The sequence below is a fragment of the Gobio gobio genome, assembly GCF_949357685.1.
Source record: "Gobio gobio genome assembly, chromosome: 8".
NCBI classification, from domain to species: Eukaryota; Metazoa; Chordata; class Actinopteri; order Cypriniformes; family Gobionidae; genus Gobio; species Gobio gobio.
Genome location: NC_137114.1, coordinates 49665111 through 49692788, shown reverse-complemented (window position 1 = coordinate 49692788; position 27678 = coordinate 49665111). Strand labels below are relative to the sequence as shown.

General features: G+C 38.7%; 1 protein-coding gene across 2 annotated transcripts; it reads right to left on the bottom strand.

Moving 5' to 3' along the window:
- Nucleotides 1-6443: 6443 nt before the first annotated feature.
- On the bottom strand, nt 6444-27395 carry LOC307130130 (uncharacterized protein). Of its 2 annotated transcripts, XR_013817013.1 has the most exons (4): nt 27359-27395; nt 14736-14983; nt 10435-11170; nt 6557-9760 (listed from the first exon to the last, which is right to left on the bottom strand). XR_013817013.1 is itself a non-coding variant. In XM_079823025.1 (3 exons), exons 2-3 carry the CDS (start codon nt 14833-14835, stop codon nt 6996-6998), a joined length of 1689 nt encoding a protein of 562 aa, XP_079679151.1. In that variant the 5' UTR covers nt 14836-14983; nt 27359-27395; the 3' UTR covers nt 6444-6995. The 2 variants fall into 2 exon arrangements, 1 of the variants encoding a protein (XP_079679151.1); XM_079823025.1 differs by lacking the exon at nt 10435-11170 and having other exon boundaries at nt 6444-8584.
- Nucleotides 27396-27678: the final 283 nt, after the last annotated feature.

Below are 27678 nucleotides of genomic sequence, written 5' to 3'. Positions count from 1 at the left end.
GTTAAATAATGATGTGATTTGAAACAGGTGATGTCAACAGGTGATTGTAATTATGATTTGGTACGAAAGCAGCATCCAAGAAAGGTCTAATCCTTTAGGAGCAAAGATGGTCAGAGGATCGCCAGTTTGCCAACAAATACGTGAGAAAATTATTGAAATGTTTAAAAACAATGTTCCTCAAAGAAAGATAGGAAGATATTTGGATATTTCACATTCAACAGTGCATAACATAATTAAAAGATTCAAGGAATCTGGAGGAATTTCAGTGCGTAAAGGACAAGGGTGCAAGCCTAAGCTGAACAACCGTGATCTCCGATCCCTCAGGCGGCACTGCATCAAGAATCGTCATTCATCTATAAGCGATATCACCACATGGGCTCAGGACTACTTTGGCAAACCTTTGTCAAGTACCACAATACGTAGTTACATCCACAAATGCCAGTTAAAACTGTACTGTGCCAAAAGGAAGCCCTATGTTAACAGTGTCCAGAAGCACCGTTGACTTCTCTGGGCTCGGAGGCATCTGGGATGGACCATCACACAGTGGAAACGTGTACTGTGGTCAGATGAATCAGTATTTCAGGTATTTTTTGGGAGGAATGGACGCCGTGTGCTCTGGACCAAAGAAGAAAAGGATCATCCAGACTGTTACCAGCAACAAGTCCAAAAGCCCGGGTCTGTCATGGTATGGGGTTGTGTCAGTGCTCTTGGCAAATGTAACTTGCACTTCTGTGAAGGCACCATTAATTGTGAAAAGTACATAGAGATTTTGGAGCATAATATGCTGCCTTCAAGAAGACATCTTTTCCAGGGATGTCCATGCATATTTCAACAAGACAATGCAAAACCACATTCTGCACACATTACAAAGTCCTGGCTGCGGAGGAAGAGGGTACGGGTACTTGACTGGCCTGCCTGCAGTCCCGACCTGTCTCCAATAGAGAATGTGTGGCGCATTTTGAAGCGCAAAATGCAACAACGAAGACCCCGTACTGTTGCCCATCTTAAGACTTGTTTACAGGAAGAATGGGACAAAATTACACCTGAAACATTTCATCACTTGGTGTCTTCAGTCCCTAAACGTCTTTTAAGTGTTGTGAAAAGGAATGGCAACATTACAAAGTGGTAAATGCTTTACTGTCCCAACTTTTTTTGAAATGTGTTGCAGGTCTGAATGACAGGAAAGGATGCATATTTACAAATGACATGAAGTTGACCAGACAAAACATGAAATATTTTGTGTTCATATTGTCTGCAATGAAATACAAGTCAAAGTAAATTTAGAAATCACTTCTTTTTTTTTTTTTTTTGCGTTTTCCATACTGTCCCAACTTTTTCTGATTTGGGGTTGTATTTAACTCTTTACTCTATATTTTACTCGTTCATTAGGAATCTATGACGCTTAGAAATCCTTGCCCCGGCCGTGACAGGTAATTGACAATACTGTTTAGAGTGCCGCTCTCATGCTTGCTTTTTCTAAAAGTATTTTATTTAGTCCCCAAAGATCTGTATACACTTGAATTAAAATAACATTATCTCTAGTCAGAGGTCACGACCACTACTATAGATTTAAGTTGACAAACATTACTCTTCTGATAGTAGTTTTGATTTAGTCGTGCATTGGGTTACCCACATACACTTAGCTAGAGTAAAATTACTTTAAACAGAGGTAAGGCTCACTCTGTTAAGGTTGGTTGATCAACATTATTGTTGTCCTAAACGGAATTTACCTTTTAGCCTTTAAAGTCTAAGGCCGTGTTCACACTTGACATCTTTTTTTTAAAGCTGCCAGCGTCTGTTTTACATTAAAATGCTATGGAAGAAACCGTGTTTTCAAAAAAGTAATGAGCGCTTTTTTAAAAGCCAGCGGCGACGTCTTTTTCTGCAGCTCAGCGCGTCTTTTCAAGTTGAAAAAAGTTCAACTTTTCTGATAAAAACGCCCTACGTCAAGCCAGGGGCGTAGCCATCTTTTCAGAAGTGAGGGGGACAGAAATGTCAGGTGTAATACCAGTTTTTTTCTCATTTTAATTATTTTATTAAAATTAGTATTCACCTTTTATTCAGCTAAATTAGCTTTTAATTCAGTAAGATATCAAATACACTGCTGAACAATAACCACCAATATCTATAATGTTTTCCTTATATGTTATGCCAATTTTATGATTGGTTTATGTACTATAAACACTTGTGGATTAAGTCCCCATGGATTTTATGCTCTGTAAAAAAAATATATCACTGAATAAGGCAGAAAATATACAGTACCTATCAAAAGTTTGGAAACATTGCAATTGTTAAATGTTTTTGAAAGAAGTCTTCTGCTCACCAAGGCTGCATTTATTTAATAAAAAATGCAGTAAAAATGTAATACAGTGAAATATTATCCCAATGTAAAGCAGCTGTGTGAATATATAGTAAAAAAGAAAAAAATCTTTGTAATTTTTTCCTGTAATCAAAGCGGAATTTATCATCATTACTCCAGTCTTCAGTGTCACATGATCTTTCAGAAATCATTCTAATATGTTTATTTGATGCTCAAGAAACATTTATGATTATTATCAATGTTGAAAACAGTTGTGTTGCTTCATTTTTGTGGAAATCATGAAACTATTCAAACATTTGTGGTAAGATAAAAAAAAGAGAGAAATGAATACTTTTATTCATCAAACATGCATTAAATTGATCAAGTGGCATTTATAATATAACAAAAGATTTATACATGCTTTATTCAATGCAAATAAATGCTGTTCATTTAATTTTCTATTCATTAAAAAATCCTGAAAAATAAAATGCATCACGGTTTCCACAGCTGTTTTCAACAATGATTATAATCATAAATGTTTCCTTTTCATCAAATGATCATATTAATGATTTCAGAAGGATCATGTGATACTGAAGACTGGAGTAATTATTCTGAAAATTCAACTTTGATCACAGGAATAAATTACACTTTACCATATCTTTACAAATTATCTGATGTGTATTTTTTTTTGTTTAATCAAATTATTAAACATCTGTGAATATATTTGTGAATATATTTTGCAATATTAATGTTTTAACTGTATTTTTTATTAAATAAATGCAGCCTTGGCAAGCAGAAGATACTAAACATTAAAAAGGCTGTCAGTTAGCACTGCATTATTCATATTCTTTATTGTCAATAAATACCTTGAGATGGCTGGAAAAACACATTCCATATATTGTCGCAATCGTGTTTGTTGTCACGTTTCATCAGTCATAGCAATTATTTTTATTCAGCTGCTGCTACAGCGCTGAATGCTTTTGGAACGGGACAGGGTTTTACTTCTACGAATCAGTTTTGTTTTTTCTTTGAGAGCACGCCCTATGGCTTCGAGTATGAATTAGAGTGTTGCACGCGAGTGTTAGCACTCCATAGTGTTCAGATCGCCTCATTTTTGGATACGAATAAAATGACAGGTCATGTATAGATTATTGTCTGTCTTTGAATTTAAATCTAGATGTATTTACGTTGGCTTCTACGTAAACGAACTTGCTTGTGTAACAGATGTAGGCCAGTAAGAGCGGCGCGACTAGACGCCGGTTTGAATCCCACATGGAGGGGGTCGACTAGGACCGGTGCGACCCGGTAAAAGTGCGGGGGACGAATGTACGTTTTATTAAAAGTGCAGGGGACATGTCCCCCCCATCCCCGCGTAATCTACGCCCATGCGTCAAGCGCCTTTTTGATAGCTGACCAATGACAAGAGTGTAGCAAGGCCTGAAAGTGGAGGAGGTGCCGGATATCTCTGTATTTATATTTTAGTCTACAATAAAACTATATTAAACATATTAATATGTGGTTCAGAGAAGTGTGCATATATGATTATCACTGTAATAAAATTAAATATGAAAAATTATTTTTGTTAAATGTAAGTTTATGTATGATCAATAATAGCCCTTGTAAAAGTATACGTAAAAGGTATAATAAGCTATACAAGAAATAAAGTTAACAATTCAGTCAAACATACAAAGTCAGCGCTAGTAGGCTACAACACTAACTTAAGTTAAATAGTAAGTAATAAGTAATGAAACTTCACTTTGCCCTCAGCCTAAATGATTTGCCAGGGAACAAATTATAGATCCATGAGACCAAAGATCGGCCATTAGATCTACACAAGATTAATTATATCTCGTGTTTAACCACTACAGAGACATCAGAGCCAGCGGTAAATGGCAGAAGGACTAGCCGAGGAAAGGCTGCTCTCGCCGAGTTAACGAGCGCTGAGTGCCCACTGATCGACTGGATTTTACAACTCCGAAAACACCAGATAAAATTTTCAAATAGACGCTCTCTTCATAAATAAACCACAGATTTGAGCTTTACACAAGTACATTATCGCCTGAAAAGTCTTAAAACTACATTTCGTCACACATTAACAGTAGTATTTTTAAATTACGCAGGGTTTCTCATCAAGACATTTAGTATCTCTGCACCACACAGCACACGGCTGTTGTTATAGTAACACAAGACGCCCTCGGCTGCTATTTGGAACCAAGCGCTGCCAGATTTTGCCTTGTACTTGTACTTGTGTAATGACAATAAAATTGAATCTAATATAATCTAATCTAATTTGTTTTTAAATAAGATCACTCGTCAACTTTTTCTTGTCAAAAAAAGAGGTCAAGTGTGAACATTCCCTCAACTGGATTTTGGTCCGATACTTAACCTGATGCAGATTTGCGGTAACAAAAGTCTTCACTTAATCAACTTGAGAAAATTAGGGCGGTAATCTCCCAGTCGATTTTTAGTCGATACGCTCTGGCTCGACTACGTTCTGGCTCGAGTTTGGCCACGTTCATTTGGCCACGTTCATTTCATCAGGTGGAAAGCACTAATTGCTAATGGGGGTGTTTTCAGAGCACCCCTGTTTCACAGGTAACAGTCTGTCTTCAGAACACCCCCCTTGTTTTTACTTATTTTGGATTAGCCCAACCCACTGGAGAAGAGAGACAGATTGAAGTACGCTACTTTGCTGTATAGGTCTATTATTTATTTAATTGTGAGAGCGTTTTCCTAGTCAGTCCTCTTCTACCATGTCAACAAAGACATCGGCAGTATGGCAGCATTTTTTTTAAAATAGAAAATGGGAAAAAAGTCGAATGCAAATTTTGCAAGCAACAGGTTGCATATCACAGCTCGACAACAAACATGTCATATCACCTAAAAACAGTAAGCTAACTTGTCTGCTTTAGGTTGCCCCGTCTGTTTTGAGTTGTCCCATCCCTTTTATTATTGTGCAAACTGCAAATTTATTTCTAGTATTATTTATTGGATTTGGACACTTAATTATTTTATTTTTTATTTTGAGCCTAATGCGCGATGCACTGTGCCCACTGTTTGTATTAGTTTTAAGCCTATGCTTTATTTTTCAGTTATGCACTTTATTTCGTTTCTGCTCTTGATCTGGCTTGTTTAATAAATATTCCTTTTTTATTAAAGTGGACGTGCCTTTTGTGTTTAAGAGTAAAAGCTTTAAGTTAATAGTCTATTCGTGTCTCAGCCGCTGAGCTGATCCCAACATGACATCATGATTTTGCGTAAACATACACGCCACTTTCTAAAGCCAAATAGCGTGTTATCTGTACGCATTTTGAGTTATCCGCGTGTATGTGTACGTTGTGTGATTCCGCGTGAATGTGTACGCCGTGTGATTCCGCGTGAATGTAAATGGATTTATAAACATAGTAAATTATGCTTTTTTGAAAATGTAAAAATGCAGAATGTTTCTTGTGATGGGTAGGTTTAGGGGCAGGGGCAGTGTATGTGTATGTGTGATGGGTAGGTTTAGGGGTAGGAGCAGTGTAGGGGGATAGAATGAAACGGTGTTGATAAACACGCTAAAAAGCGATTATGCGTCTTGATAGCACGCCAAAATGGCATAGCGAATTGGCGTGTCATACATACGCTATTTCATGAAATCAGTCTGGCTGATCCTATGTTCGAGCTGCACAAAGCGGCTGAAATTATAGTGTCTGTCAGTTATTATAATAGCCTACATATGACAAAAACAATTGTCTAAATTATGTTGCATATTCCTCAAAAGTTATAGTGATGATAGCACTAGTTGACAACATAGTAGCCTACTATATTTTCGGAAATCATAGGCTATGATATTGCGCAGGTGCACGTGATGCAACGCTGTGAGAGCCGACAGACTCATTTCAGTGCAAAATAATCAGGTCAAAAAACTATTTAATATACTGCAAATAGCCTACTAGTTTTTATGTTTATTTATAATTCATTTAGGCAGACAACAAGGCCACCAAGTAGGTAGGCCTACTGCGCACAGTGCGCAGCTAATTAATGTAACGGTTTTTTTTCCTAATGTCATTTTTAGTCGATTTTTAGTCGAACATTTCAGGACTTCAGTCGACCACTATTTTCTTTGGTTAATTACAGCCCTAGAGAAAATAAAGTCAGAATTAATTCAAAAGTAACAATTTATTAACCAGGTACTCAAAGTCATAATTCAAAATTTAACTCGAGGAATAAAAATATCAATCAATTACATACAAAATCAATAACTCAGAAATCAAGGATTTGAAAACAGTTTATCTGGTTGTGAAAAAATACACACAGCAAATAGCGCAGGAGATCTGTATACAGATCCCCCAAGTTGTGCGTCACCTTTCCTTAAATATCCACAAAATTCAATAGGTCCACCAAACGGTGGTGTTTGTGATTAAAGTGTCACAATTATATTCTAAACATAAAATTATAAAGTTCTAAACATATGTAAAGGAGGGCACTTATTTACGCACAGGAGGCATCCCGTGTGAAGGATCTGTGGGAGATCATCTTTTTAGTGGTATCCAATATTTTCTCAACTTATAGAACTTCTTGGGGGTTTGTCTTATGGCTGAGAGAATGAGACAATTTTACCAGACACACTGACCGATAGGTCAATTGCAACTCCATATTTAGTTAATCTCAAACCATTTATTTGAATGTATTTGACATGAAAATGAAATGTTCCTCATTGTGACGACTTCTTACATTTCTTCATGTGAATCAGAAGGCTTCTTTTTTGGTAGAAACTCTTCTCACACTGAGTACAGTGGTACGGCTTCTCTCCAGTATGAACTCGCTTCTGTGAAGACTGAGTGAAACTCTTGTCACAATATGAGCACTTGTAAGGTTTTTCTCCAGTATGAATTCTTTGGTGCGGTTTCAGATTGCCAGTTGTAGTAAAGCTCCTCCCACAGTCACAACACTCTTGGTCTCTCACTTCATTGTGTGTTTTCTGGTGCAGTTTAAGACTGTACAGCCGAGAAAATCTCTTTCCACAGAGATAACACACATGAGGCTTCTCATCTGAATGAACTTTCAGGTGTGATTTTAGATGTAATGATGAAATAAAAGCTTTACCACACTTATCACAGTTGAATGCTTTTCCTCCAGAGTGAGAGAGCAGATGATTCTTCAGTTCACCTGAACATATGTATTTATTTCCACACTGAGTGCATGAATATGGTTTCTCTCCAGTGTGAACTCTCATGTGTTTGTTAAAATCTCCTTTATGTCTGAAATTCCTTCCACACTGAGTGCATATATATGGTTTCTCTTCAGAGTGAATTATCAAGTGTTTGTTAAAGTTTCCTTTTAGTGTGAAACTCTTTCCACACTGAGTGCATGTATACGGTTTTTCTCCAGTGTGAATTCTCATGTGGGTGTTAAGGTCTCCTATTTGTGAGCAACTCTTTCCACACTGAGGGCATACATATGGTTTCACTCCAGAATGTATTCTCATGTGTTTGTTAAGTTCTCCGTTAAGTGTGAAACTCTTTCCACACTGAGTGCATGTATACGGTTTCTCTCCAGAGTGAAATCTCATGTGTTTACAAAGGTCTCCTTTATGTATGAAACTCTTTCCACACTGAGTGCATGTATACGGTCTCTCTCCAGAGTGAATTCTCATGTGTGCATCAAAGCTTCCTTTATGTGTGAAACTCTTTCCACACTGAGTGCATGTATATGGTTTCTCTCCAGAGTGAATTCTCATGTGTTTGCTAAGGTTTCCTTTATGTATGAAACTCTTTCCACACTGAGTGCATGTATACGGTCTCTCTCCAGAGTGAATTTTCATGTGTTTGTTAAGTTCTCCGTTAAGTGTGAAACTCTTTCCACACTGAGTGCATGTATACGGTTTCTCTCCAGAGTGAATTCTCATGTGTTTATTAAGGTCTCCTTTATGTATGAAACTCTTTCCACACTGAGTGCATGTATACGGTCTCTCTCCAGAGTGAATTTTCATGTGTGTATCAAAGCTTCCTTTATGTGTGAAACTCTTTCCACACTGAGTGCATGTATACGGTTTCTCTCCAGAGTGAATTCTCATGTGTTTGCTAAGGTTTCCTTTTTGTATGAAACTCTTTCCACACTGAGTGCATGTAAACGGTCTCTCTCCAGAGTGAATTTTCATGTGTGTATCAAAGCTTCCTTTATGTGTGAAACTCTTTCCACACAGAGTGCAGGTGTGCACCTTTTTGGCTTTTGTTCTTCGAGTTTTAAAGTTATGATGATCCTCCTCCTCTTCATTCAGTTCTTGTTTCACTTCCACCTGGTCTAAAATAAACATCAAGTTAGAATCAGTTCAAGTGAACCCTGATTTAACAGCAGAAAGCAACAGAGATTAGGTATCATCTTTCATGCACTGAAAAATGTGTTTCCCTTACGAAAAAGTATACTCCAAGTTCATTTTAGGAAGTATACTTAAGTCAAGTTCAAGTATATTTTAAAGTATACTTTATGTAGTATGTATTCTAATATCAGTGTTTTGCAAGTAACTTCCAAACTGAAATACATTATAGATTACTTATTAGTTATTGAAATGTAATTACTTACGTTACAATATTACGGTCTCAGAATTGTAATGCGTTACATTACTCCTGTATTACTTTTGAGTTACTTTCACCAATATAACTACAGAAGTAGAACTTAACATTCTTAAATGACAAAAATGTAGGTTACTACACAGCAGAAGGCGATATGATGTAGTATAATGACTGTGGGCTATCCAGGATACTAACAATATAACATATAATTGGCAAAATGAAGGCTCAAGACAATGCAAGAAAGGATGACAGACTGAATCACAAGTGATCCAAGTGTGTTAAAAGTATAGTAGAGGTAAAGTGATTATCTGGGAATAGCTTGGGTCTATTCATATTAGACACAACAGAACTGTATGTAAACCCTAATTCCATGACAAGATGCACATTTGAAAAAAAGTGCAAGAGGTGTTTTTTTTTTTATTGCTAGTGCCATTTCGCGACGTCGATAGTTATTTCGTTTTTAGACAAAGGTAGCATTTCACCACATTTGCATATGACCATTACGTTCTTCTTGTCCTTATCTCTGGCAAACTCAAAGTAATGCGCATGCGTCCATCTCGCGAATGTACAGTCTTCTTCTGCCCCATAAAGCCTTGTTTATTTTTGTTTGGCTCCGCAGTGCAAGCCTCCGCTGGTGCTGACTGTGTGTGTCCGGGGGGAGGGCTTTGAACTTGGAATTAGGCCCGAACCCAGAGTACCCCCCAAAAGCTAAAGAACATAGGACAGCTGCCTGCTAAATACCCCCCAAGAAGTGCCGAGCTTGGCGGCTGGCATTAGAGAGGGGGCCTGGTTGTTTGAACGGGAGGGCCCGTGAGTGGCTTGTGTCGCCAGTGGGCGGCCCCTGTTAGTTCACGAATCACACGGTTCTTGATGGGAGCAGGGTGTGGTCTTGTACGTGGGAGACCGCCTGGAAGAAAAAATGGGAAAAAGAAATATGAGATTTTGATTTAGAGATTTTGTGGGACTTACCCCTTCCTTGCTGCATGGAAACTTTCCCCTTCCTTGCTGCAATGAATCGGTCCACTTCCTTGCTAAGTGGAAACTTTCCACTAGTGGAACCTATCAATCTAGAGGGTTTTATCCGCTTCCTTACTGTGTGGAAAACTGTCCACTTCTCGCTGCGTACGTTTTTTTTATTTTTATCCCCTTTCTTGCTGTGGGAAAAACTATCCGTTTCCTTGCTGTGTTTAACGACTTATTTCTTGCTGTGTGAAAATGATCCACTTCCTTGCTGGAATCTTCAACTTTCTCGCTGTGTCGAAACTTATTCGCTTGAGGAGACTATCCACCATTTTACTGTGTGTGCGCTACTATCAAGTATCTTACTGCGTGGACGACCATCCAGTATCTTACTGCGTGGGCGACTATCCGCTGTCTTACTGCGTGGGCGACTATCCGCTGTCTTACTGCGTGGGCGACTATCCGCTGTCTTACTGCGTGGACGACTATCCGCTGTCTTACTGCGTGGACGACTATCCGCTGTCTTACTGCGTGGACGACTATCCATTTATTTACTGCTTGGAACTATCTGCTTTTCTTGTTGCTCGGAACATTCCGCTTCCTCACTGCGTGGAAACTTACCGCTTTCTCTGTGTGGAAATGTGGCGCGTTCCCACTGCATAGACACTTTCGGCTTCCTCACTGCGTGGACACTTTCGGCTTCCTCACTGCGTGGACACTTTCCGCTTCCTCACTGCGTGGACACTTTCCGCTTCCTCGCTGCGTGGACACTTTCGGCTTCATCACTGCGTGGACACTTTCCGCTTCCTCGCTGCGTGGACACTTTCAGCTTCCTCGCTGCGTGGACACTTTCCGCTTTCTCGCTGCGTGGAAACTTTCCTCTTCCTCGCTGCGTGGAAACTTGCCGCTTTCTCTTTGTGTGGAAATGTACTGCGTTCCCACTGCATTGACACTTCGTCACTGCGTGGAAACTTACCGCTTTCTCGTTGCGTGGAAATTTACTGCTTTCTCGCTGCGTGGAAACTTTCCACTTTCTTGCTGCGTGGAAACTATCCACTTCTCACTGTGTGAAAAACTATCCACTTCTCACTGCGTGGAAAACTATCCACTTCTCACTGCGTGGAAAACTATCCACTTCTCACTGCGTGGAAAACGATCCGCTTTATCACTGCATGGAAAACTATCCACTTCTCACTGCGTGAAAAACTATCCACTTTCTCACTGTGTGGAACTTTCCACTTTCTCGCTGCATGGAAACTTCCCGCTGACTCACTGCGTGGAAACTTTCCGCTGACTCACTGTGTGGAAACTTCCCGCTGACGCACTGCATGGAAACTTTCCACTTCTTGTTGAAAGGCTGAAAACAGAAAAGAAAAGCGGTGCTTGACCGTTAGATTTCTTACTGCGTCCAATGGGAGATAAATGCTCGCTGGACAGAGACAAAACCTCCCGGTAATTTGGGGGGGGGGGGGGGGGGGGTAATCAGAGGGTTTGGAGGGCTTGATGATGTGGTTCCAGTTGGTCCTGAGCTTTGAGAAGCATCTGAGGACCATCTCCCGAGATCTTGGATCTGCTGTTGGGAGAGGCCTTTTTGAGCTGCTGAAGTTGCCTCCCCGATGTGGAAAGGGTAGCTTGAGAAGTCTTTTACACTTGTACACTTTTTTTGTGTATTTCACGAAACATGAATGAATTTGCGTGATGTAAATCCGACAGATCCGATTCTCTGAGGCGAAAACTAACATTGTGCCGCCCATCGCGCAGTATAGATCAATTAACACATTCACTCAAACATATTTGAAAATCAGAATCAGATAGTTCATGACGTGGTTAGCAATTTTGTGAATATTTTGGATAAAAAAGAAAAAACAAAATTAACCCAATACAGCGGAGCTGTCATACAGTGCTATTGTGGCTGCTTTGTGTCATGTGAGAAGCACAACGCGTCGCCATGGAACAATAAGTTCTATGCGTTCTAAAATATATTGAGGCCTGACAGCAGATAGTTAGTAAATTCGGCATCCGGGTGATGAGCTTGTTCAAAGTCCATGTGTGAAATATTTAAATACACCGGACATTAATGCGGGCATGGGCGCAGCCACGGAAAATACAAATGTGCATAAACTGGCATCGCTGTTTGGTACATTTACCAGAATTATAAATGTTTGCAGGGCTGCCTGCTTTCTTCGAAGGAGGAGACTCTCCTTTTGAATCCCTGATTTGCGCTGGCGGTTGCTGCACTTAGCACGTAATTGATGGATCTAGCGGTGTTTGTTTCCAGGCAGGGTAGGGAGGAGGGGTTAACCTGCGGGCAAGATGTTGTTGAGTAAGTCACTGACCTGCAGACCGCAGGTCTGGGGGGGGGACATAACTGCATTGGCGGTGGAGAAAATTAGCCAGAGAAAACTGAGCTCCTGCGGGAGCAGAGGGAACAGCACTGCTGTGTGGAGAAAATTAGCCAGAGAAACTGAGCTCCTGCGGGAGCAGAGGGAACAGCACTGCTGTGGCAGTAGAATAAATGTTGCCAGAGAAACTGAGCTCCTGCGGGAGCAGAGGGAACAGCACTGCAGTGGCAGTGGAGAAATTAGCCAGAGAAACTGAGCTCTGGTGGGAGCAGAAGGAAAAGCACTGCTGTTGCAGTGGAGAAAATTAGCCAGAGAAACGGAGCTCCTGTGGAAGCAGAAGGAAAAGCACTGCTGTTGCTGCCGTAAAGAAAACGTTGTCATGTTCATAAGAATTTGCTTGGCATGAATGAGCACTATTCATTGACTTTGAATCTGCTCTGAACTGAAGCATTTTGAAGCATTGTTTGCAAGCCCATAGAATGCACATCAGCACCACATTCAGATTTTGACGCATTAGAGCTCACATTTATTTAATGAAATCATAGCCTTTGAAGTTTTGCAGACTCATGATATGTTTTTTCCATCCCCAAAATATAAGGTTGCTTACAATGATCATTGATATAGCCTACTTGTTATACAATATAGCCTTATATACTGTAAGGTATTGATGTTACATTCAAGAAAACGGGTGTTCCAAAATACGTTGTATGGTTTGCACATCTATTTATAGTCGCAAAAGCGAGTATGGTTGCACTGTGTCGAGCCATGTGATCGAGCTTATGTGAACGTCAAGTAAAGGCAGATGATTATCAGCTGGTTTCAACTAATGGCTGATTGTTTGGCGTAATATGCGCTGTTGCAGCCATCATTTTAGTGATTTGTTCTCACAATGCGTTCACTCGCTTTACCAGCAAGTGTATTTATCGTTTATCATCACGGCAACCGCGTGCGTCCATAATGAAACACTTCTCGTGTGTGCACATGTCTGTAGTATTAGACTACGTAGACACAAAGACAGCACGATCGCAAGAAAAGTTTGATGTCTGCCGGTAACAATATTTTATCTTAAGACAGGAACTGTTGTAGTTCTCCCTGTTGCAACTTGCAAGTCTGTGCAGTGTACACTCTTTACACTGTCTGAGCACTGCTCTCGCCACTGAGTCTGTCGTCATGGTTTCGAAACGCACATTATTAATATCCTTTAGAACATCGATTATTGAAGTTTGTGAATCGATTAGAATTGCTAGAAGACATAATCGATTGTGGATCGTGGCAAAGACACAATAAATCTCGGGAAAAGCAAAAATTATTTTACAGTGAATGCTGATGGAAACGGCCAAAAGGGTTTTTTAAGGTAGCTTATACATTTGTAAGTAAAGACTCTGTACTGTACAATTGCCTCGAGCGGCGTGTGCAGCCATGCAGACAGCGTGAGTGGGCGACCGGGACCAGCTGCCGGAAATGCCGTCCTTGCTGAGAACTGTCAACAAACGGAGGTAGGACTGCTGCGTGTATATATACCTCTATTGTTGATTAGCTGAGTGCTCTCCACCTGTGTCAATTATCTGAACGTGCTTCTCCCGAACTTTGTTTATAAAACATAATTTCTTTGAAACGACAGCCTTTAAGCTTTCTTTAGCCACTTTTCCAATGGCCAGCGCGAGCACAGAGGCCAAAATCATGCCTCACGGCACTCCTGTAAAACCCGCCCTAATCACGCCTTCACTGGACCATGTCACACAATACAAAAGTACACCAGCAAGAGGGAGATTAATGAAATAAATCGCTATATAAATATATCAGAAACTGTCATGTAGTCTTTATTTACAAACTTGGACACCACACGCTATTGACTGACCATGAACAGGTAATAACTTACTAGCATTTTTCATTCGTTAATGTCTCGCGTTTTTTAGTTTTTTTTGGAACAATTAAATTTCAGGCTAAAAGTGTGTTGTAATGCAAGCATTACTGAAAATGTACCGAGTAAAATATTACTGAAAATGGATTAGTAATGCCTTTACTGCATTACAGCAAAAAAGTAATATGTACAACAGTGAAAACATGGATAGCTGGAAAATTTTAGTCTGTGGCAGGGAAAGAGTAAACTAGATTTTAAGTAAATCCCTAGGTAAACTACCAGTGAACTATCCTTCACAAATTCAGATACTCAGAAGTAGGAACATATAAACATTGTTTGAAAATATTGATTTTTAAAGATAACGGATATAAGTTTATAAGACAGGGTAAAGAGGTATTTAATAGGCTACTAAAAAGATTAAACAACTTCAAAGCAAGTACATTTAGAATACTTAATTGTAATTTTAAGTATATATTGATCAAAAGATTGAGTGCAATAATAGGACAAATATACTTAGACCTTTCTGACAGTATAAGTGAAGCTTACTTAAGTGCAGTTTTAAGTATCATTCTAAGAAGTGCATAACATGTATGTTCTTATTTTTAGTTTAAAAGTAGTATACTAATAGCATCAATAGTCATCCATACAGTGCATATTAATTCACATCTACCAAATCAGTAGATTCAACGGAGAACGAAGAATCAAAAATGGACACCAACCTGTTTGTTCCTCAGTCTCTTCATGTTTTATTCTGGATGGTTCTGGATAACTCATGTCTTCAATCTCCTCTTTAATAAACTCCTCTTTAATAAGCTCCATCTTTAACAGTCACACAGATTTCAGCTGCTACACCTGGAGTTTGTCCTTCTCTTGTAGGATGATGTGAATATTCCCAGTATTTATTGGTGAATTGTTGTGGGAGGAGCTTCACTGCAGGTGTGAACTGTGATCACTGTCTTGATTCGATCTGCATTAAAAAAAATACAGACAATAATGTTAAATAATCACCTCATTCATTATGGTGATGTCTGAGATCTTCTGTAAATTGGCACATTAAGCACATTTTATTGGTGTCGACAGGCTGAAACAAACTAAATGATCATTACCTTTGAAATTTTACTCCAGTTCTTGTTTTTGCTCTTTCACTTCCATCAAGTCTGAACTAAACATATTAAGTAGTTAGAATCAGTTTGAGGATAAATTTAATATCCCTGATTTATTAACAGAAAACAAGAGATAAAAGGTATTTTAGATGTACGTTTAAGTAACTATGTTTAAGCGCAAGTAAGCGGATAACCTCAACTTTTGGTTCCAAAAACAGAGATAACTTTCAGGGTAAGTAAGTAGCCATAGAAACTCACTCTCTGAAAATAACCTGCTCCAGAGCGGCTCATGTTCCAGGGTTAGTTTGCTTTAGAGTTATTCAGATGCATGTTATATAATTAACCTCCTATGACCTGGCGCCCAGGTATGTGGACATCACAGTTTTGGTTGTGTGAACCATATTACTTAATTCTATGCAACTCAGACTCAGAGGAGACAAACACGTTATATAGAAATGTCAAGATGGCGGAGAACACATCTGAAACCTCATGTGGCGTTCACACCGGACGCAATTCACGCGAATAATTCGCGCTAATCGCGCGAAGGTGGACGCGTGTACATTTTGAGTTTACTCGCGTGATTCAATTCGCGCGAATCGCGCGTGACATTCACTGCACAACAGATGCGAATTCGCGTCATGGGCGGGGCTTCCGCCAGCAGCTCGTCTCGTTGAGAAATGGCTGACATGGGCTGTGTTTACATGTCTTTTTTTTTTGTTCATATCTACTGTTAATGTGTGACAAAACGTAGTTTTAAGACTTTTTCAGTCGATAATGTAGTTGTTTAAAGCTCAAATCTGTGGTTTATTTACATAAACAGTGCCTATTTGAACATTTTATCTGCCGTTGTCGGAGCTGTGAGCTCCACGTGAAAGCCGGCAAGGGCAACCTTTCCTCGGCCAGTCCTTCTGCCGTCTGCCGCTGGCTCTGATGTCTCTGTGGTGTGTCTCGAGCTATAATTCGTCTTGTAACGGCCGATCTTTGGTCTCATGGATCTATAATTTGTTCCCTGGCAAATCGTTTAGGCTGAGGGCAAAGATAAGTTTCATTACCTTATATTTTTAGGCTATAACTGTACGTTGCAGTTGTAACGTTAGCCTACTAGCACTGACTTTGAATGTTTGACTGCATTGTTTGCTTTATTTCATGTATAGCTTGTTATACATTACTTATACTTTTGTATTATTGATCATACATAAACTTGCATTTAACAAAAAGAGACTGGGTTGTGTTTCATGTCATTTAATGTTATCACAGTGATAATCATATTGTCTGAACCAGATATTAATATACAGATTTTCTCCTCATTGTTGTCACTACTAGAGCAAGCTCCTGATTGGTTAACGCGGCGCGAAATATCCGCCAAAGTTCAGATTTTTCAACTTGAGCGTTTCGCGCGATTCGCGCATTCAAAACTCTCAATTCGCGTCCTTCGCGCCGCCTCATTCGCGCGAATCGCGCCGCAGAATGCCATTTCGCGTCTCTGCATTGACTTAACATGTAAATCACTCGCGCGAATCGCGTCCGGTGTGAACGCACCATCAGGCTGCCACACCAGACCAAAACATCCACAAGGTAAAAATTCATTGTTGATTCTTGTTAAGTTATGCATAGGAGAGTTGTATGAATAATATGGCATGCAAATTGAACACATTTTTGTAACAGTAGAGATTTACCATCCCGCTAAACTTGATGTCCACATGTGTACAATGGGACTTAGCATAGTGGAAAATGTAAAAATGTTAACTTCGGTTACAAATCTGCTGAGACCAATCTCAAACCGGCTTATCCACCTGGCATGCTATTGGCGGGTTTAACACAATGACGGATAGAGAAGCAATGGATCTAATTGGTTGAAGGCCTATCCAATTGCGTACAGAGTCATTTGAACTATGCCAGTTGATCACGCCTCTTGTGGTCTGATTGGTTGAAGGTAGGGCTGGGCGATATGGCTCAAAAAAAAAATCAAAACAAAAAAATCCGATTTATGATTTAAATAGATTTTTTTTCCCCCTCCTACTTAAAATCAATTTGCAGATGACAAAGAAATTGTTCAAAACAAGTTTTAACTTTTTATTTGCGGCTTGGTAGCACCTACCAGGGGTCCAAAAATGTCAGCATGTGAATAAACCCCGGCTATTCCATGGTATAAATGGGCACCATATCTTTTGCAATTTACAATATGTATGTCAAAGGTTTATGAATTGATATGCAGATAAAATGTACTTTTATTAACAACAGTAATGTGTTAAAAAAATATAGGGAAAATTTAAATGTTCTGCTCTTATTAAATATAGGTTACCATTGTTCTTTTATACAAGGTTCTTGCAGGTTTCAGAAAGTCAAATTTAAGACCTTTTTAAGACATTTTAAGACCATAAAGATTGAAATTTAAGACCTATACGACGCATTACCAAAATTATTTAAATCAAAGAAATAATAAAAAAAGCAATGACATTAGTAACCCTCCACAGCCAACAACGTGCAAAATGCCCAAAACCTTAGGCCCAAAATTAAAATAGGCTAAAACAAACTTGCCCTCAAATAGAATAGATTACAAAACTGCATATTAATAGCCTAATAGAGATTGAACAGGGGATGCACTAGGGAGATAGGATAAACTAGGGATGCACGATTTGGGGAAGATATCGAATTGCGATTATTCTGGTTAAAATGCAATTTTGTTTTTTTACAAATGAAAAGTGTATGCATATAACATTTTATATATTAATGTTTATATATTAACGAGACTAATAATAATGATTATATTCAATAAATACAAATATTTAACAAAAATTAGAAATATTACCATTACAATAACATTTTAATTATTAAAAAATTCAAAATAGAGTATTTAAGAATACCGGTACATATAACAATATAATAATAATACTAATAAAATAACATTAATATTTTAAAGAAAACTTATTTTACAAAATAAATACCTGCTGGGTTACCTGTTAATATGCAGACAGCCTATGACTAAAAATCATTAGAAAGGTCTAAAGATTTATTGTAAAAAATAAAATAAAAAAAATAAAGAAATTCTGTGCTTTTTATCTGTGATATAAATTTCTTAAAGTCTATGTATTTAATATGAAATATGAGCCTCTTATGCATCCACTGTGGGGGAAAAACTGTACATTGGAGAAAAACATATGGGTTGTCAAATAAATTTATTTAGAGAGAAGTATTATTTTTCATATTTGTTACCCAAACTTTCATTCATACTGGAAGCCAGAGGGCGCCCTCGAGCAGAAACTCCACATTTGCCTCAGAGAAGTAATCCTTAGCCCTAATGTGAAGCTAGCGATGTAGGATAAACTGAAGATAGAAACGCTTTGACTGATGAAACGAAGACAATAAACACGACTGCATCAAGATATGGTGTATTTGAGTTCTTCAAGCCTTTACTATTGTCAGAATAATAAGGTATCAGTGCTGATTGAGTGCAGACTTTATCACTGTTTAGAATAATATAAAGCAATGCATGTCTTCCTCATTCTGTCCAGAAAAATACAACGTATTTACAATGTAAATACAAGACGTATTTTGCGGGCAGGTAATTGCATTTATCACGGGATTTGTAGTTTTATCACCGAGTACGTGTACCAACACCCCCAGAAAGAACTACAACACACCGAACGAATGCTCTGAGGGCGGCGCAGCAAAGACTCTAGAGCTCCGCTTTGAGCTCCGCTTTCGCCATTCGATACCTTTTTGCTACAGTGTAACGTTAATAACTTTCTGCAGCCAGCATTTTTGGAAATGAATGAGGATAACACTTTTTTTAAGACCTAACTAAATTAAATTTAAGACCTCAGGTGAAAATCTGGCCGTTTTTAAGACGTTTTAAGGCCTTAAATTTAATTTTTTTTATTTTAGACATTTTAAGACTTTTTAAGACCCCGCGGGAACCCTGTTTATAGTATCACACTGAACTGACCAACAGCTTCCGTGATTATTAAAGTCCCTGTAAAGGCAATTCTGAGATTTTTTTCTAAACACATTATAAATGTTAGAAATGTATTGCTGAAACAAATTACAAAGACTGTGAACTATGTAGTCCTGAATTCAGAAGTTAGACCGTTAAACAGTTTTTCACCGTTGCTGTATTCAGGATTTTCTGGGCGGGGCTAAAACGGTGTCTCGATGACGCACTGGAGCCACCGAGCCTGGCTCCTCCCCTAACACGATCATAACTAGAGCACATTCGCATCAGTTTGCCCGCTCGATCGCGAGTTACTGTCAGTACTGTTAGTTACTATAGTCTACAACTTACAAAACAGCTTACAAAACAAACACGATGATCAAGAAGAGGTGGATTAATTTTGAGAACAGCCATCTTTATGGAGAGCTGAGGGTCACCACCGACGCCTGCCTCGAGTCTGCAGTGACAATACACCGGATCGTTTTACAAACTTTCACCGGAGACAACTAGGATTCACTGATAATCCGCTGCAGAACCGACTATCCCCCGCCCCAGCCTTGGTCCTCCCGTCCCGCCGACATCTGGTGCGTCGTGATCATAGACGCTCGTGATCAGTGAGTGTTGTCTTGTGTGCCACGGCAGCTTTCCCGTGAGTGGGCGTGGTTTCGGCGCCGACAGCGGACACACCCCCAGCGTTTGAGAGCAGCATTTTTTCAAGTTTTTGATAAGCTATTTTATGAACTTGGCGGATTTTTTAATGATTCAAATTTGGCTGGGTGGTTAATAACACATTTATCTTTGGTGTGAGAAACTCAGAACACATGTTTAGTTTTGACTTTACAGGGACTTTAAAGGAGCACTTTACTTGGTTTCTGGGTAATTTAGTCACAATTTGAAGAAAAGTTTTGTTTTTCATGAGACGTTGTGACTTCCTACTTTTGTCCATAAACTAGAATAGTATTGTAAATGGCTAATAAATCAATAAGTGCTCCTATGCCGCCATCTACTGGTTATAGTGGTAATTTCATGTCTTTTTTAAAAATAAAAGTGCTTGTTTGCCACGTGGTCTACACAGTAACAAAAACAAAAAAAAACATTTGACTGTTTCTTCCACAATACCCATTTAAACTTTTAGTTTTACAAATCACATAAAAAAAAAAAAATTAAAATTGGGTAACATTTAGAGCTTTGAAGTGCTGGAAAAAATGTGAAGCTCTTGAAAACCTTTAAGTGCTTGAATTTCAATCTCAAAATGTTGTACGAACCCTGAGATGAATGATGACAAACATTAAATCCATGTGGTTACTTACTACAGTAAATCATGGTGAATGTTGGTGATTTGTGGCTGAAACCTCTGATCTTTGCTCATGTTCAACATGATGTTTCTCCAGGTTTCCACATCAGCTCTTTTTGATCTGATATCTGTGGTTTATAACAGAATTCTGCACCAAACGCTTCCACTAGATCTCTAGCAGCGCCAAGGTCATAGGTTCGATTCCCAGGGAAAGCAAGAACTGACCAAATGTAAAATGTGTACCTTGAATGCAATGCAAGTCGCTTTGGATAAAAGCATCTGCCAAATGCATAAATGTAAAATGTGAATATGCATTCTTGTCTGTTCTTGTGAAACGTCAGTTGCTGCCCAAGTCCGGTTCCATTTTAAAATTTACATCTAGCCAAGTACAGTTCAAGTCCCTGGATGTGTCCTTGATCCGCCCCTTTTATCGAGGATGCATCGAGAGGAGACTTGTGTGGACTTCAAACAGACCGGTATCCCAGAATGCATCTCGCACCAACTAGCAAGTATCAATAGCGGACGAGAAACCCTGTGTAATTTAAAAATACTCCTGTTATTGTGTCACAAAATGTAGTTAAGACTTTTTCAGGCGAGAATGTTGTTTGTTTAAAGCTTAAATCTGTGGTTTATTTATAAAGTGGTCGCCTATTTGAACATTTTATTTGCCGTTTTATCAGCTGTTTGTTTTGAAACCGACTGATGACGCGGAGGCACAAATCTTAGGGGTGTCGAAATGAATCGTTTCTTCGATGCATCACGATGCAGACGAGGGCGATTCGGTATCGGTATTCAGTAATAGACCATAACCGATTATAAATGTACAGATTATTTTCTGACATCATTTGTCACATACGTGCGTTGTCGCTAGGGCTGTCAAATAAAAATTTGAATATTTGTCGAATTTACAAAAAAAACAACAAAAAAAAACATGCACATCCGAATGCAAAAACTGTGCATTCGAATTTTTGGTAGAGGCGTGCGCGAGACATGACAGTGACGGAACGGACGCGGGTAGTTTATCCAGTACAGCGGTGCGGCTGTGTTGTTCATTTGAAAAAGGCGGAAAAAACAGTGAGGACTCGGGAGTCAAAGAGAAAATGGGCTACGGCGTATTCAGTCAGACACAGAGCAGTGCAAAACAAGGTAATCAGGGCTTTGGAGCATGAAATGGATCTAAATGAAAGAAGATACGCTACCTGCTTACGAAAATCCTCTCAGTTGGTGGCAAAATCATGCGGTATAACGTTATGTATCCACATAATGCGTAGCTGGCAAAGAATACTTGATCATACCTCAGCAAAAAACGCTCAGCACTCGCTGCAGGTCAAGTTGACTGTTTGGTGTTTTTGACGAACAATATGTAGATGTTTAGTGAGTAAAAATGGATTGTTTCTGAATGTCCGTTTGCTATTTTGCATTCACATTACGTTGTCTGTTGAAGCGTGTTTTCTCAGGTCACTGATGCACTTGCAGTTTTATGCACTTTTGTTACCTAATTTTCCTTACGCTTATTAATGAAATTATATTTCATTTAATAACAATTGTTTGAAAAGTTAATGGACTTTAAAAAGTGAATGTCATTTTATTTCAATAAAAGACGCAATGATTGATTTGGTTTGCATTTGCTTGTTGCGCGAGGTGGTAAAATCCTGCTTGGCCCCGCGGCTCGCGATTTTGCCAATTAATTGTCAGTTTTAGGGCTGCCATACATTTTTTGTGTGCATCAATCATTAAATAATTACGAATTTAATCAATTTTAATGAATGGATGTCAATGAATTCTACTACTTGCATACTTGATCCATTCCCTACGACTGTTTTAAAAAATTGTCTGCCTGCCATTTTACCCCACATCATTTCTATTGTAAATGTTTCACTAAATTCAGGAAATGTCTCTTCTGCTTTAAAATAGCCGCAGTTACGCCTGTTCTCAAAAAAGCTGGGAGCGACATCGCCGATCTGTTAAACTATCGACTCATTTATAATCTACCTTTCCTGGCGAAAGTGCTTGAGCGTGTGGTTGTTGGCCAACTCCATACTCATCTCTGTTCGAATATCCTATTAGAACGATTTCAATCTGGGTTTAGATCTGGACACAGTACAGAGACTGCTCTTGTCAGGGTTCTCAATGATCTCCTTGTTATAGCTGACTCTGGGGCTTGTGGCATTCTGGTCATGTTAGACCTTACTGCTGCATTCGATACAATTTGTTATAGTATTTTATTGGACAGATTACATTAGTGGACCGGTCTGTCTGGAACTGTGTTAAATTGGTTTAAATCTTACCTTTCAGATCGTTCCCAATTTGTCTACCTAGGTTCGAACAGATCTCAGACTGTTCCTCTGTCAGGGTGTCCCTCAGGGGTCAGTGTTGGGTCCTGTTTTATTTAGTGTTTATATGTTGCCTCTCGGGCAGATCATTCGGAAGTATGGCCTGAGCTTTCACTGCTACGCAGCAACACCCAGATTTATATCAGCTCTCAGCCTGATCTTAATTCTTCCTCCTCAAAAGTTTCTGACTGTTTGCTGGAAAATAAAGGGTGGATGAAACTCAACTTTCTAAAACTAAATTGCTCCAAAACTGAAGTCTTATTAATTGGCACTCCTTTGAATGTCAGTAAATGTAATGATTTTAAAATCTCAGTAGACAATGCTCAATTGTCCTCTTCTGGTCAGGTTCGAAATTTGGGCGTGATTTTTCATGCCCAGCTAACTTTTAATTCACATTTTAAAAATATAACGAAGGTTGCTTTTTTCCATCTGAGGAACATTGCGCGTATTAGACCATTTCTCTTTAGGCCTGATGCAGAGGCTTATCCATGCCTTTATTAGGTCAAGGCTTGATTATTGTAACGCTCTGTTTGCTGGTCTACCAACAAACTCTATTAAGAGGTTGCAATATATACAGAATTCTGCCGCACGTGTTTTGACTCATACATCCTCACGCCATCACATTACACCTGTGCTCCAGCAACTTCATTGGCTTCCAGTTCAGTCGCGTATTGATTTTAAAATTCTGATTTTAACTTATAAAGCAGTACATGGGCTGGCTCCAGATTACATTTGTGATTTGGTTACTCCTTCCATTCCTGCTCGCTCTCTCCGCTCTGTTGGCTCTCTCGCTCTGTTGCAGCCTCGTTGTAAATTAAAAACTATGGGGGGGAAGGGCCTTTTCCTATAAGGAGCCGAAGCCATGAAATACATTACCCGCTTTTATTAGGGATGCTGCTTCTGTGGATTGTTTTAAGAAACATCTTTTTAGTCAAGCTTTTAATGTATAATGTATAAATTGTGCTAATTGTTGCAAGGTTTGATTGTTTGATTACTGTCTGTATGCTGTAGCGCTTTGAGCCTCAGAAAGGCGCATTATAAATAAAATGTATTATTATTATATAATGACACAAAGATTAATAAAGTCAACAGATTTCACTAATAGAGCTACCAATCTCTGTGTGAAAATAAAATAATGATGCACCCCTGTAATTTGACTCCAGATCTCATGTGAAAATGGTAATTTTGACTAGGGCTGGGCGATATGGAGCAAAAAATATATCTCTATATATTTTGCTATATCTCGATATACGATATATATCTCGATATCTTTACAGGAAAAATAACCCCCCAAAAACTACTGCAAAAACAAATATGCCAAATACCACAAAGTGTTTTTTTTTTTGAAGTGCAAAGAGGTAGGCAGTTCATGTAGGAACAAAGTAGGGATGCAACAATACAGTAAGTCCACAGTTCAATACATATCTCGTTTTTTTTTTTACCACGGTTTTTGGTTCGGTTCGGTTCTGATGGCTAGTCGCATCAGATTTTTTTCTATTCTATTCTTAGCCGAACAGAAAGAGCTTAAGGAGGAAAAAATACGATTTTTTTTATTACAATACTCTTTCTTTATTTTACTTAAAAGACTTGAAAAACCTTACTTAAACTTAAAACTTTACTTTTAAAAAACCTTGTACACATTCCTAGTGTACTGTATAATATAAAATAAATATATATGTATAAAGATTTACACTGGCAGCTCAGAGCTGTACAGCAGCATTTAAGTATGAAATTGAATTAATAAATGTAAAAATAAAACACTACATAGACTTCCCTATAAAATATACATTGATTCTTATTTAAGCTACTGTATTAGTTTTTCAGTCAAGAGCCGTGAGTGATTTTGTCTTTGTCTTTTGTTATTTTATTAACCACTAAAGGAATAGTTCACTCAAAAATGAAAAATCTGTCATTGATTACTCGCGCTCAAGTTGTTTTAAACCTGAATAAAGTTCTTTCTTCTGTTGGACATAACATATATGTGGCGAGCAGCGAGGCAGAGGGACCGTGAGGGCGGGACGAGGCGGCGCTCATCAGAGAGGATGAGCGCCAGCTGCGAGCCGCAGCGATCTCTGCCCTTGCGGAGGAGTGAGGGAGTATAAAGGAGGAGCGACGACAGTGAGGGACGAGAGAGGACCAGGCCTGGAGTTTGTGTTATGTTTTATTTTAGTTGTGTTATCTGCTGCAGTCGTCCGTGAGGGGCTGCAGCCTTTATTTTCACTTTGTGTTTATTTGTGTTTGTGTGTAGGTGGCAGTCGGCCGTGAGGGGCTGCCGCCGCCATATTTATTTTGTCTTTATTTTTGATTAAATACTTTGATTGTTCGCCGGTTCCCGCCTCCTCCTTCCCGTACAAACAACGTTTACTACAATATATTTTGAAGAATATTGGAAACCAAGCAGTTGCTGGTCCCCATTGTAGGAAATAATATGAATGTCAATCGCTACCATCAGCTGTCTGTGTTCAACAGAATAAATTAATAAAGGTTTGGAACAACATTAGAGTGAGTTAATAATGACATCATTTTAGAGTGAACTGTCCCTTTAAGGACAAGCGGCAGCGTGTTCACTAGGCTAACCTGCTGTCAATTTAAGACTTTCACGCATCTAATGCTGCCTTCACGTGCTCTCGGAATTATCGTAAATACGAGTTTCCTAGGTAAAAATTACACATGAACGCCCTCACATTTTGAAACTTGAATGCAATGAGCTCGTAATCACGACGTCAGAAGTCGGAATGACCAAATTTCCGATAGCACGTGAAGGCAGCATTATACAGACACACGCTGATTTTACTTTCACTTTAGACATAACCGACTGTGTTTATGTTAACCTTGTGTGTATTTGACAGTATTAGCGCAGTAAGATTTAGTCCAGTAATCACTTGTTTGACAGGCTTTTAGTGCGCACGCTCGGGAAAGCGCATGGTGCCCTACGCGCAAGGATGAATGAATGAATTTTCATTCAAAAATAAAACAACTCAAATCAAGGGCATAGTAAGTAACCTTCTCCAGCAAGCAAACCGTTCTCTCTCCGTAGTGTACAGTCGCGGGAGTTCTTGTCTCGCAAAGTAATGCTGCCTAGGTAAACTGTATCAAGTGTTTGAGAACCAACTGTCGGCATTCATGGCAGTAGACATCTGTCTGCAATTCGTCCGACGCCTTAAAACCGAAGTATCTCCATATAATGGAGCCAGTTGTTTTTAAGACGAGTTCCGTAGCCTCCGAGCTAGTTGCGGACGCCGCCATGACAACACGCGAGGGGAGGGGGAACAAAAGCAAGGGGGGGGGGGGGGGCGAGGAAAGCACAGAGAAGGCAAACAAGCAAAGTGGCGGAATCAGAATTAAATATAAACAATATATCGATATATACGATATGTCAAAATCCATATCGTGTTTAAAAAATATCTCGATATATTTTAAATATCGAGATATCGCCCACCCCTAATTTTGACCCTCCTCTACAAAACAGTGATCACTCAGTCAATACACATCTGTGACATTTAATACTTTGGCTTTCATCACTATTTGTTTGTCTTTCCTTAGAAAAAAATATGAACAAATTTGAGCCGGGAAAGTTTACTTTCGGAATGACCCAAAAGCAAAATGTGAAAAGAACTATATTAGGGAGTGGAAATGGCAAATTATCTTCTTTAAAGTGAATTTTTCTGCACAACTATATAGTTAAAAAATTATAATAAAGTGTTTAAAATAGTAGGCTACTTGAGATATATATATATATATATAGCTGCCTTTTCATGCTAAAGTCTTTTATTTTCATTAGTGATGATGTGAGTAGTAATACTTTTTTTTGTTTTACTCATTTGGAATACTGTGAGTAAATTAATTAATTTACATTAATTATTATTTTTGGAACAGATGTGTAAACTGTCTAAAAGACACATGAACTATGCCAACCTGTGGTAGTTTTGTAATCTGACAAACAATATCATATCTTCTGACAGTTTATTAGTATTCAAAAAGTTTGAGTATTGTTATTTTTACACAAACTAAATTGTTACACTCTTGTCTACAAAACAGATAGATAGGCAAAATATATAAATTCTTTAGGCTACATAATTTTCCTTAAAAAAACTTTTAATTTTGATAATCCATTGCATATTAGAACTGAAATGAAAATTGACTATTAACCAACACCCAGTTTTGGGTCGAAAAGAGGCAGGGTTGTGTTTTATATTTTGTTTTGTTATAAATATCAGTAAGCATTGCCTGAACCACATTTGTGCGGCTATAATAGTTTTAATATCTATACATTTTAATAAAAATGAAAAGAGGTAGTGTTTTATGACATACATTTAGTTTTATTGTAGCCTAAATAGAAAGGTTTTTAGTAAAGCGAGCTGAGTGACTCCTGAGTCGAATTTGGCAAGTCTGAACTACCAAGGACACAAGTCAGAAGTTCGCGTGCTTGGTATTGAGAAACGGCCTCGGTCTCTCTCGTTTCGCTTTTGTCAAGTACGGCAACTATTATGAACGCAGTTATTGGGCGCGCGGGCGGCAACGTAAAACAGACAAAAGCGGGAATAAAACTACACACATACATTGAAATGTTGGCAGAAAGACACATAAATAAACGTCCGATTATATGACACTTCTATAGTTAATATCAGGCCGAAACGCCACTTAATACAGCATATTTTCACTCTTTAATGCAGAGACTTACCTGACTGACTCTCCCGGGTTTTTCTGACTGAGCATGCGCGCGCCCGTCCATGACAAAGACGTCACTTCTTATTCTTCTTCGGTGGTTTTATTGGCAGTTCGCAAAAGAGTTGCATTACCATATCTTCTGGACTGAGGCGTAAATTCATTGGGATGTCATTTTATAAATTGTACGGCAAAAAAAAAAAAATTGTATTCTAAATCCTATTTGCAAGCTGAGTTTCTTTCAGAATTATCATAACATCCTTAAAGGGCATATTGCAGGTTAAATTTTTTTTTAGATTAATATATAACCTTGTATGAAAATACCATATGAAACGG

What these genes read in the sequence shown, in the direction of transcription:
- LOC307130130 (XM_079823025.1), bottom strand. Translation starts at nt 14,835, where the DNA reads ATGGAGCTTATTAAAGAGGAGTTTATTAAAGAGGAGATTGAAGACATG. An exon ending in AGAGACTGAGGAACAAACAG is followed by an intron (nt 8,585 to 14,735) that starts GTTGGTGTCCAT and finishes TGTTTATTTTAG; the next exon opens with ACCAGGTGGAAGTGAAACAA.